General features: G+C 45.1%; 1 protein-coding gene across 1 annotated transcript in view; it reads left to right on the top strand.

Annotated features, from left to right (window-relative positions):
* LOC126427977 (uncharacterized) overlaps positions 1–13,368 on the top strand; it is a 65,722-nt gene that overhangs the window by 23,516 nt on the left and 28,838 nt on the right. Inside the window, exons 2-3 of the mRNA XM_050089863.1 lie at positions 2,148–2,238; positions 10,147–10,364. Of these exons, the coding sequence (XP_049945820.1) occupies positions 10,194–10,364 (171 nt within the window). The 5' untranslated portion in view covers positions 2,148–2,238; positions 10,147–10,193. The remainder of the gene's footprint in view (positions 1–2,147; positions 2,239–10,146; positions 10,365–13,368) is intronic.

Raw genomic sequence — 13,368 nt, 5'->3', positions numbered from 1 at the left:
GATGTAGATGAAGATGAAATGGGAGATATGATACTGGGTGAAGAGTTTGACTGAGCACTGAAAGACCTGAGTCGAAAAAAGGCCCCGGGAGTAGACAATATTCCATTAGTACTACTGATGGCCTTGGGAGAGCCAGTCCATGGAGATGAAATAAAAACTTTGAGGTTCGCCGATGACATTGCAATTCTGTGAGAGACAGCAAAGGACTTGGTAGAGAAGTTGAACGGAATGACAGTGTCTTCAAAGGAGGGTATAAGATGAACATCAACAAAATCAAAACGAGGATAATGGAATGTAGTCGAATTAAGTCGGGAGATGCTAAGGGAATTAGATTAGGAAATGAGACACTTAAAGTAGTAAAGGAGATTTGCTATTTGGGGAGCAAAATAACTGATGATGGTCGAAGTAGAGAGAATATAAAATGTGGACTGGCAATGGCAAGGAAAGCGTTTCTGAAGAAGAGAAATTTGTTAACATCGTGTATAGATTTAAGAGTCAGGAAGTCATTTCTGAAAGTATTTGTATGGAGTGTAGCCATGTATGGAAGTGAAACATGGATGATAAATAGTTTGGACAAGAAGAGAATTGAAGCTTTCGAAATGTGGTGTTACAGAAGAATGCTGAAGATTAGATGGGTAGATCACATAACTAATGAGGAGGTATTGAATAGAATTGGGGAGAAGAGGAGTTTGTGGCACAACTTGACGAGAAGAAGGGACCGGTTGGTAGGACATGTCCTGAGGCATGAAGGGATCACAAATTTAGCATTGGAGGGCAGCGTGGAGGGTAAAAATCGTAGAGGGAGACCAAGAGATGAATACACTAAGTAGATCCAGAAGGATGTAGGTTGCAGTAAGTACGGGGAGATGAAGAAGCTTGCACAGGATAGAGTAGCATGGAGAGCTGCATCAAACCAGTCTCAGGACTGAAGACAGCAACAACAACAACATTAATATACATCCAGTGTATATTAATACATACTAAGACACCCATTTTAAGTTAAATGGTATTTATTGGTTTAGATAGTAAGCAGTATGTCGCTCTTATTCTTTTCTTAAAATGTGTTTGAAAGATATTGCAACCCATATTGCTATACAATTATAAAAAAAATGATTGAATTTGTTGAAGTAATATCTTCGCCGAATTCTTAAGTCATTTTATCCAGTATAAAATGGTACTCCATTAAGGGGGGGGGGGAGCTATAGCCCACATAGCAGATCCCGAAGGCGTCTGCACGACTTCAGATGCCACCAGGCGTAGTGCAGCTTAGCCTTAGCGTGTGTAAGCGCCGGTAATGGTAAGGCGCATCCGTACTTTGCAGCCACTTACGGATCACGCTGACAGAACTTAAATCGTAAGGCAAAGGGTTAGCCGTGTTTCACAACGGAGCAGGCTGCAGCTTCAGCCATTTTCATACTGCGCATCGTGCGACAATCGGAGGACAGCAGTGCTACGACTGTAAACGAATTTTGAAATATAAACTACACAGCTAAAGCGTGACTGAGTCAAACGTTGACGGCTGTTAATAAATTTGAATAACTTAAAGTTTCATTTAACATAACTTCGTACACTACTGGCCATTAAAATTGCTACACCAAGAAGAAATACAGATGATAAACGGGTATTCATTGGACAAATATATTATACTAGAACTGAGCTGTGATTACATTTTCAAGCAATTTGGGCCCATAGATCCTGAGAAATCAGTGCCCAGGACAACCACCTCTGGCCGTAACGACGGACTTGATACGCCTGAGCATTGAGTCAGAGCTTGGATGGCATGTACTGGTAGCTTCAACACGATACCACGGTTCATGAAGAGTAGTGACTGGCGTATTGTGACGAGCCAGTTGCTCGGCCACCATTGACCAGACGTTTTCAGTTGGTGAGAGATCTGGAGAATGTGCTGGCCAGGGCAGCAGTCGAACATTTTCTGTATCCAGAAAGGCCCGTACAGGACCTGCAACGTGCGGTCGTGCATTATCCTTCTGATAACAATATCTCAAGACTCAAGAGTTCGTGTATGCACACCGGAGAATCAAAGGCGTACAACTTTCAAAGTTTTTTGACCAGTTTTACCGTATGTACTCCCCTTAATGTGTAGCGACCTTTCCGATACTAAAACGGTGTCCCTGTCTGTGTTTCAGCTTCCCATTCCAAGACCCAGACCTCAACCAGCGTCAGACGGGGCCGCCTCTGCTCCAGCGCCGTCTGCACCACCGGCTCCAGATGCAACAGGTAAGCCGTACACGTTGTGAGCGTGCGGTTGATCTGCTATTCTGTTATTCTGCGCAACGGATTAATCTGAGACGTACCCTTTACCCTGTGACTCCTGCAAAATGCAATTTCCACCCCCACGCTACTACAGAAGTCAGACAGACACTCCTAACGTTCTAAATGCTTGAAAAACTTTCAGCAATAAATATCTTCTGGAGTCGTCCGCTGTGAGGAAACGACACAAAAATTCACAAAATTTCTTACGTAACTAGTGGTATATTTGGGTACTAGATTAGTGCTAGTTAGTGTACGAAAAACGAAAAATATGAAACTAACGAAAATTATTATTTATTTTGCAAAAATTCTGAGAAATCACAATGACACTTTTAGTTATGAACTGAACAAGTTATATCGTGGCTCTTTTCGGCATGCGAAGTTACCTCTCAAGGATAGGATTCGCTAATGAAATTTCTATACAAAGTTTAAGATGATTGTTGACTTGGCAGAATGGCTGAGAGGCGCGCCTACTCGACTTGAATAATTATCCTTTAGAATGTTGCTAGGTACGCGTGTGAAATGCAGTGAAGTGTATTGTTGTGGAGGAAATATGGGGCTCGCAAGAGCTGTAGCGCACAATACCGTAAGCTGCGATGACGGCTGTCTGCGCCGCTAGCTGCTGACAAATAAGATAACTCTAGTTCTATCTGGATTGACCTTCGCCAATCAAACTCTCCCTATGCCTTGAAGAAGTCAAGGATTCCTATTCGCCCCTAGGCTATTGGTGTGGTACACCGGTCAGATAATCAGTCCACCGCGATGCCGCTCAAAAATTCGCTCGCAGGAGTTTAACTATAACTCTGTCCATTCACACCGCATGATAAGTGTGTCGGCCAACACAGTTAACAACACTTAGTCGCAAGGATTCAATATATAGTCACATTCCGATTCGCTCTTGACAGAGGTGCTCTCCCAGTGAAGTACTGAGGAGACACTTGTTCCTTGCTCCAAGAGCGACAACAGAACGGCGCCTCTCCACGCCAGACGTGAAGGGGTATATCTTTCGGTCTCTTCCATTACTCCTTCAGCTCAATACGTCAGAAATATCGTCTGCCAGTCAGCATTGCTCTTCTGAAACGGGAGAATGACGTTTCGTTTAAGGCGACCAATCCGGAAATCTGTAGTATCAGCGTTGGGCGTTTGCTGTCTCCCTGTGAAAATCTCTGAAACTGTGTGCTATGTGTAAAGAATACATAGGCTGGCCGCTCCCACACAATGTCTCGGAATTTGCTTTTAAGCCGAACACAGGGTGAACGCTGTCTGCTCCACGGGCGGCCACCGGCCGATGTAGATGGGTTGGGACTGACCTCCTGGCGTGCGGTTGCCTCTCTCGAACTAAAAGCTCCTGTGACCGTCATGTGTCTGGAACATATGTGTGTACGCCAGCCTCGAATATTTCAGCCACGGTGGGCACTTGCGATTTATTAGTTATTTGCATATCGTTTTCATGAATTCATACAACATTGACTTTATCTTATCGAGTTTGGGTTCGAATGAAGCGTCTTGATGTGCAGAATATGATTGTGTGGGCGGAATATGTAAGCAATGAAGGTCAGGAGACCACGACATCTTACAACGTTTTATCCTCAAGAATTATGACGTTTTTGGAAAATTAGCGTCTCCCCTATAAAAACCACTATTGATTCCAGCAAGCAGAGATCCTGCGAAACTCAGCTCACTCTATGCCTCCATGAGATCCAGAGCGCAGTGAACACCGGCGCTGCTGCGCTGGATTAGCCGAATGGTCTTACGCGCTGCAGTCATGGACTGTGCGGCTGGTCCCGGCGGAGATTCGAGTCCTCCCTCGGGCATGGGTGTGTGTGTTTGTCCTTAGGATAATTTAGGTTAAGTAGTGTGTAAGCTTAGGGCCTGATGACCTTGGCAGTTGGGTCCCATAAGATTTCACACACACAACAACGTCGATGAGGTCCATGTCGTGTCCCCTGACTTCAAATGGTTCAAATGGCTCTGAGCGCTATGCGACTTAACTTCTGAGGTTATCAGCCGCCTAGAACTTAGAACTAGATAAACCTAACTAACCTAAGGACATCACACACATCCATGCCCGAAGCAGGATTCGAACCTACGACCGTAGCGGTCACTCGGCTCCAGACTGTAGCGCTTAGAACCGCACGGCGACTCCGGCCGGCCTTGACTTCAGTAAGGCGTTTGACACCGTCCCGCAATGCCGTGTAATGGAAAAAATACGAACTTACGGAGTATCGGAGAAAAATTGCGATTGCATTCAAGACTTTCTTGCAGATAGAACTCAACGCGTCGCTCTTAACGGAATTAAATCGACAGATATAAAGGTAATATCTGGACTACCACAGGAAAGTGTGATAGGACCGTTGGTGTTTACAATATACAGGGTGGTCCATTGATAGTAACCGGGCCAAATATCTCACGAAATAAGCATCAAACGAAAAAACTACAAAGAACTAAACTCGTCTAGCTTGAACGGGGAATCCAGATGATGCTATGGTTGGCCCGCTAGGTGGCGCTGCCATAGGTCAAACGGATATCAACTGCGTGTTTTTAAATAGGAACCCCATTTTTATTACATATTCGTGTAGTACGTAAAGAAATATGAATGTTTTAGTTGGATCACTTTGTGACAGATGGCACTGTGAAACGTCCCCTTAGAAAAATTATAAATGACTGTGCTTAAACTGAGACACAATATTTTTTGTGCAGCGTAATCTGACTTTCAAAAATCCCTACAAAAGAATGGAGGTGACTAACACTAACCTATACCTTTCATTAATCACTTACCTCATGAAAATCTTCGTTACTCAAACTACTGCAATACAGCGAGCGCCACTACTGCCAGCTAAATAAAAGATTCAAACTACGGAAGACACTAACTACTGACAGGCATAGTAAGCAAATGAAAGATTTTGACAGAGAACAGACCATATCTTTAGCTTAATAGTGTTCAAAAGCCATAATATATTATCAGTTCACGACATCCAGTCTTACAAATTTACTGTCTCTGACGGACACACGTCCAGATCGTCCGCTCTCAAAACTCCGCAATCTCACTCCCCACATCCACCACTGCTGGCGGCTCACCTCCAACTGCGCAACGCTACGCGCTGTTAACAGCCAACTGCCCAACACTGCAATACCAAATTCCAACATTGCAAAACCAGCCACAGACTGCACACAGCACAGTCAGTGATTTTCATACAGAGCGCTACGTGGCGTTACCAACATAAAAACCTAAACAGCCTACTTACAACTGTAATAGTCACAAACATATGGCTCACAATTTTAGACGAAAAGTTGGTTACAGGTACGTTTTTAAATTAAAATACAGAACGTAGGTACGTTTAAACATTTTATTTCGATTCTTCCAATGTGATACATGTACCTATGTGAACTTATCATTTCTGAGAACGCATGCTGCTGCAGCGTGATTACCTGTAAATACCACGTTAATGCAATAAATGCTGCCGGACGTGGTGACCGAACGGTTCTAGGCGCTACAGTCTGGAACCCCGCGACCGCTACGGTCGCTGGTTCGAATCGTGCCTCGGGCATGAATGTGTGTGATGTCTTTAGGTTATTTAGGTTTAAGTATACGTTCTAGTGGACTGATGTCCTCAGAAGTTAAGTCGCATAGTGCTCAGAGCCATTTGAACCAATAAATGCTCAAAATGATGTCCGTCAACCTCAATGAATTTGGCAGTACGTGTAACGACATTCCTCTCAACAGCGAGTAGTTCGCCTTCCTTAATGTTCGCACATGCATTGACAATGCGCTGACGCATGTTGTCAGGCGTTGTCGGTGGATCACGATAGCAAATATCCTTCAACTTTCCCCACAGAAAGAAATCCGGGGGCGTCAGATCCGGTGAACGTGCGGGCCATGGTATGGTGCTTCGACGACCAATCCACCTCTCATGAAATATGCTATTCAGTACCGCTTCAACCGCACGCGAGCTATGTGCCGGACATCCATCGTGTTGGAAGTACATTGCCATTCTGTCATGCAGCAAAACATCTTGTAGTAACATCGGTAGAACATTACGTAGGAATTCAGCACACATTGCACCATATAGATTGCCATCGATAAAATGGGGGACAATTATCCTTCCTGCCATAATGCCGCACCATACATTAACCCACCAAGGTCGCTGATATTACAGTCGTCGCAGCCATCGTGGATTTTCCGTTTCCCAGTTCTTCGTCGCTAAATAGAACGCGTGCATAAAATCTGTCATCGTCCCGTAATTTCTCTTGTGCCCAGTGGCAGAACTGTACACGCCGTTCAAAGTCGTCGCCATGCAATTCCTGGTGCATAGAAGTATGGTACGGGTGCAATCGATGTTGATGTAGCATTCTCAACACCGACGTTTTTGAGATTCGCGATTCTCGCGCAGTTTGTCTGCTACTGTTGTGCGGATGAGCCGCGACAGCAGCTACAACACCTACTTGGAAATCATCATTTCTTGCAGGTCGTGGTTGACGATCGCATGTAGCTAAACACTTGCTGTTTCCTTAAATAACGTAACTATCCGGCGAACGGTCCGGACACTTGTATGATGTCGTCCAGGATATCGAGCAGCATACATAGCACATTCCCGTTGGGTGTTTTGATTACAATATCCATACATCAACACGATATCGATCTTTTGCGCATCTAAAACATTCATATTTCTGTACGTACTACACGAATACGTTATAAAAATGGGGTTCCTATTTTAAAAAACGCAGTTGATGTCTGTTTGACTAATGGCAGCGCCATCTAGCGGGCCAACCATAGCGCCATCTGGTTTTCCCCTTCAAGCTATATGAGTTGCGTTCTTTGTAGTATTTTCGTTTGATGCTTATTTCGTGATATATACACTCCTGGAAATTGAAATAAGAACACCGTGAATTCATTGTCCCAGGAAGGGGAAACTTTATTGACGCATTCCTGGGGTCAGATACATCACATGATAACACTGACAGAACCACAGGCACATAGACACAGGCAACAGAGCATGCACAATGTCGGCACTAGTACAGTGTATATCCACCTTTCGCAGCAATGCAGGCTGCTATTCTCCCATGGAGACGATCGTAGAGATGCTGGATGTAGTCCTGTGGAACGGCTTGCCATGCCATTTCCACCTGGCTCCTCAGTTGGACCAGCGTTCGTGCTGGACGTGCAGACCGCGTAAGACGACGCTTCATCCAGTCCCAAACATGCTCAATGGGGGACAGATCCGAAGATCTTGCTGGCCAGGGTAGTTGACTTACACCTTCTAGAGCACGTTGGGTGGCACGGGATACATGCGGACGTGCATTGTCCTGTTGGAACAGCAAGTTCCCTTGCCGGTCTAGGAATGGTAGAACGATGGGTTCGATGACGGTTTGGATGTACCGTGCACTATTCAGTGTCCCCTCGACGATCACCAGTGGTGTACGGCCAGTGTAGGAGATCGCTCCCCACACCATGATGCCGGGTGTTGGCCCTGTGTGCCTCGGTCGTATGCAGTCCTGATTGTGGCGCTCACCTGCACGGCGCCAAACACGCATACGACCATCATTGGCACCAAGGCAGAAGCGACTCTCATCGCTGAAGACGACACGTCTCCATTCGTCCCTCCATTCACGCCTGTCGCGACACCACTGGAGGCGGGCTGCACGATGTTGGGGCGTGAGCGGAAGACGGCCTAACGGTGTGCGGGACCGTAGCCCAGCTTCATGGAGACGGTTGCGAATGGTCCTCGCCGATACCCCAGGAGCAACAGTGTCCCTAATTTACTGGGAAGTGGCGGTGCGGTACCCTACGGCACTGCGTAGGATCCTACGGTCTTGGCGTGCATCCGTGCGTCGCTGCGGTCCGGTCCCAGGTCGACGGGCACGTGCACCTTCCGCCGACCACTGGCGACAACATCGATGTACTGTGGAGACCTCACGCCCCACGTGTTGAGCAATTCGGCGGTACGTCCACCCGGCCTCCCGCATGCCCACTATACGCCCTCGCTCAAAGTCCGTCAACTGCACATACGGTTCACGTCCACGCTGTCGCGGCATGCTACCAGTGTTTAAGACTGCGATGGAGCTCCGTATGCCACGGCAAACTGTCTGACACTGACGGCGGCGGTGCACAAATGCTGCGCAGCTAGCGCCATTCGACGGCCAACACCGCGGTTCCTGGTGTGTCCGCTGTGCCGTGCGTGTGATCATTGCTTGTACAGCCCTCTCGCAGTGTCCGGAGCAAGTATGGTGGGTCTGACACACCGGTGTCAATGTGTTCTTTTTTCCATTTCCAGGAGTGTATCTATATATATATATATATATATATATATATATATATATATATATATATATATATATATAGAATATGGGGCTAATAATGTGCAGCATCGTGTACCTTACGCACAGAGAAATTGTTTTCGTTGTTTGACAATTTTTGGCGGTAAGCTTTCGAAAATATGAAATAATTATTTCAAATATGCACTAACGATGAAATTTACTAAGTAAGAGAGAGAGTATTGGCTATGAGTAGACTTGGTCCTGTTGTGATGTCCAATATGGTACGTGGCACAATATGGAATGTCTGGTATGCCATAAAACCAATCCTGACTGTTCAGGTGCTGACAACGAAGATTGGATTTGTGACTTGTGCAGACAGATGAATATTAAACGAATCACATCTGACCGCTACGGTCGCAGGTTCGAATCCTGCCTCGGGCATGGATGTGTGTGATGTCCTTAGGTTAGTTAGGTTTAATTATTTCTAAGTTCTAGGCGGCTGATGACCTTAGAAGTTAAGTCGCATAGTGCTCAGAGCCATTTGAACCATTTGAATCATATCTGGTACATAAATAGATGACTGTTTCACATCTTTGTTTTGGATGTAAGTTTATTAAGTGGTTTGCTATCGCATCAAATTATTGTTTCTGTTACTGATAATTGTTTCACGAGTATTAATTAAGAGTAATCTCAAAAGTTAGTTTTTCGTACGCAAAATACTTTTCCCAAATTTGCATGATTACGTGCATTTTTACAACTCTTTTCCATGTTTCACGATTATACCATATTAGCATCCAACTACAAATATTTATAAACGTTTTCTCGATGGTAAGACTTCTTATATTCTGCTAAGAGAAATACAGACACTTCTTCGCGAATAGTTGTAGTTCACGGTGTGTATGGGACTTAACAATGAGTTAAATTTCGAGATACAACTGCAAAAATAAATGGTGAATCGTAATGCCCGAAATTCATCTACATATACAGTTGGCCATTGTGGGCTGAAGCTGGTTAAGACTGTATCACTGATTGTGTCAAAAATAAACAAAAAATTCATAATAAGTCAATGACCAATCTCCAAAATGTCCTTTTTCTCCAGAGCTAGCTGATGTGTTGGAGGAATAACTGCTCGCTCTCACATTAGATGATTGTAATTTATGATGATGATGGAATATAAAGAAATAAGGCTTGTGCTACAGCTGGGACTTGAACTCAGGTCCCCTTGTTTACTAGGCAGGAATACCAACCACTACACCACCATACCACTGTGGGTGACATTGTTGCATACACTACCTATTTCCGATGCCCTCCCCAGCACAAACTTCAAATATTTTCTCCTTCTTAGAGCATCAATTTTAGTAGGGAGGGTAATCGACGTGAGTAGTCCATGCAGTAGTGTTACGTCTAGTGCTGTGGCGTTGTAATTGTCGGCGTTCCTGCTTAGTGATTAAGTGGACCCGGGTTCAAGTCCTGGCTATGGGAAATATTCCATTTCTTCAGATTCCATCATTATCATAGACAAAGACAAATGTCTGGATGGCAATTTAATAATAAGGTTGTAATTCATTGATCGTGAAAGTTTGGCGCTAATGTTTTACTACTGTGTGTGTATGCGAGCAGACTACTACTGGACGAAAACCAGACTGGCCCACACAGAGCCTTCGGTGATGGTCAGCGACGGTTTCTACGCCGGGCGAGTGGTCGCTGGCAGGGACACGCTGCCAGCCCTCTTGGAGACCAAGAAGCAGGTGGACCCTCGCTATGGACTCCTGCTGGAACACTTCGTCGCGGCGCACTTCTTCTACAAGAACCAGGCTGGCTCCAGCGAGGACTTCGAGGTATCGCGCCTACCCTCCATTCCAGTCACTGCATCGTGTGAGGGGGGAACAGTTTTAGTGGGACTGGATTCACTTCCTACTTCTACCTCTTCATCTACATCTGGAGTACACTATCGGATCAAAAGTATCCGGACATCCCTGTGTAATGCGGAACTGGCCACTAGATGTCACGAGAGGCAAATCGCCCATTATGATTGGTTGCACAGTCATCAGCGCCAGTTCAGTCCCAGTTTTTACATCATCTTGAAAGACCTGAGTCGAAACAAGGCCCCGGGAGTAGACAACACTCCATTAGAACTACTGACGGCCTTGGGAGAGCCAGTCCTGACACACCTCTACCATCTGGTGAGCAAGATGAATGAGACAGGCGAAATACCCTCACACTTCAAGAAGAATACAATAATTCCAATACCAAAGAAAGCAGGTGTTGACAGAAGTGAAAATTACCGAACTATCAGTTTGATAAGTCACGGCTGCAAAATACTAACGCGAATTCTTTACAGACGAATGGAAAAACTACTAGAAGCCGACCTCGGGGAAGATCAGTTTGGATTCCGTAGAAATATTGGAACACGTTTGGCAATACTGACCTTACGACTTATCTTAGAAGAAATATTAAGGAAAGGCAATCATAAGTTTCTAGCATTTGTAGACTTAGAGAAAGCTTTAGACAATGTTGAATGAAATACTCTCTTTCAAATACTAAAGGTGGCAGGGGTAAAATACAGGGAGCGAAAGGCCATTTACAATTTGTACAGAAACCAGATGGCCGTTATAAGAGTCGAGGGGCATGAAAGGGAAGCAGTGGTTGGGAACGGAGAGGCAGGGTTGTAGCCTGTCCCCGATGTTATTCAATCTGTATATTGAGCAAGCAGTAAAGGAAACAAAAGAAAATTCGGAATAGGCATTAAAATCCATGGAGAAGAAATAAAAACTTTGAGGTTCGCCGATGACATTGTAATTCTGTCAGAGACAGCAAAGGACTTTGAAGAGCAGTTGAAGGGAATCGATAGTGTCTTGAAAGGAGGATATAAGATGAACATCAACAAAAGCAAATCGAGGATAATGGAATGTAGTCGAATTAAGTCGGGTGATGCTGAGGGAATTAGGTTAGGAAATGAGACACTTAAAGTAGTAAAGGAGTTTTGCTATTTGGGGAGCAAAACAACTGATAATGGTCGGAGAGGATTAGACTGGTAATGGCAAGGAAAGGGTTTCTGAAGAAGAGAAATTTGTTAACATCGAGTATTGATTTAAGTGTCAGGAAGGCGTTTCTGAAAGTTTTGTACGGAGTGTAGCCATGTATTGAAGTGAAACATGGACGATAAATAGTTTGGACAACAAGAGAATAGAAGCTTTCGAAATGTGGTGCTACAGAATAATGCTGAAGATTAGATGGGTAGACCACATAACTAATGATGAAGTATTGAATAGAATTGGGGAGAAGAGGAGTATGTGGCACAACCTGACAAAAAGAAGGGACCGGTTAGTAGGACATGTTCTGAGGCATCAAGGTATCACAAATTGAGCATTGGAGGGCAGCGTGGAGGGTAAAAATCGTAGAGGGAGACCAAGAGATGAATACACTAAGCAGATTCAGAAGGATGAAGAAGCTTGCACAGGATAGGGTAGAATGGAGAGCTGCATCAAACCAGTCTCAGGACTGAAGACCACAACAACAACAACCACTATCAGGAATGATTATGGTGATGGTGAAATGATGAGGACAACACAAACACCCAGTCCCCAGGCAGAGAAAATCCCCATCTCAGCCGGGAATGGAATCCGGGACCCCGGGACCCAGAGGTAGCAAAGCCAGCCACGAGCAGTGGACAAGGCAGGGAGTACAGTGTTGTCAACAGAGAAACAGTGACCAACAGAATGGGTCGCACATGAGGGCTCAGGGACTTCGAATGTGGAATAATCATTGGGTGTCTTCTGGATAACATATCAATCAACTACATGTCATCCAGTTCTAAGCTGCTCTGGTCTACTACTGGTGTTGCGACTGTGAAGTGTAGATGCTAAAGAATGTAGAAGAAATGATCACAGCTAAACGAGAATGTTCAGTAAACTAGGTAAAAAATCAGTAGTGGCACATCTTAATGGGGAACTTGAAACTTTCAGCGCAGGGCAGAAGCATGTAGTGATTTGCTGGCAGTAATGTCCTGAAATGGAGTGGTCTGGCTGTAATCGAACCTTTGGTATGAGACAGAACGTCAACTCCGCTCCAGAGACAATTGTTCAACATGACTACCCTCTCTTGTTTCCTCTCTCGAGGAAGACTGGTCGGCCATTCCTCCAACTGACTGTACGTGTCTCCTTCGGGGTTCAAGCCTTCATAAAACCGAATGGTGGCCATCTTTCGTATTAATGTCCACTAACAGGTGTCCGGATACTTTTGACTGGATAGCGTACTTCTGCAGCACTCCCAGTATAAGAGCGGCCCTCGGCCATTGGCAGCACATAATGTTACTGTTTCTTGCCATTCTACTTTCATGTGACAAGCTCCAGTTGTCGCTTGTAGCTACAAAGTGATGTGAGTGGCTTTTCTTCACGCTATGTAAAACTCCTTGGCGCTCAGCTGGAAAGCAGGTGAGTGTAGAATGAGCACATGGATACCAGAATGAGATTTTCACTCTGCAGCGGAGTGTGCGCTGATATGAAACGTCCTGACAGATTAAAACTGTGTGCCGGACTGAGACTCAAACTCGGGACCTTTGCCTTTCGCGGGCAAGTGCTCTACCATATGATCTACCCAAGCACGACTCACGCCCCGTCCTCACAGCTTTACTTCCACTCAGATGGTAGAGCACTTACCCGCGAAAGGCAAAGGTCCCGAGTTCGAGTCTCGGTCCGGCACTCAGTTTTAATCTGCCAGGAAGTTTCAGCACATGGATAAATTAAGTTATGTCTTACGCATTAAGTAGCATCCCTCATTGGGTTGAAGTATACAGTTTAGGGTTATTTTCCATATTTTCAGTCTATGTTGTCCTATGGAACT

Source organism: Schistocerca serialis, chromosome 12, assembly GCF_023864345.2.
Source record: "Schistocerca serialis cubense isolate TAMUIC-IGC-003099 chromosome 12, iqSchSeri2.2, whole genome shotgun sequence".
Lineage (NCBI taxonomy): Eukaryota > Metazoa > Arthropoda > Insecta > Orthoptera > Acrididae > Schistocerca > Schistocerca serialis.
This window is presented reverse-complemented; position numbering and strand designations above follow the sequence as displayed.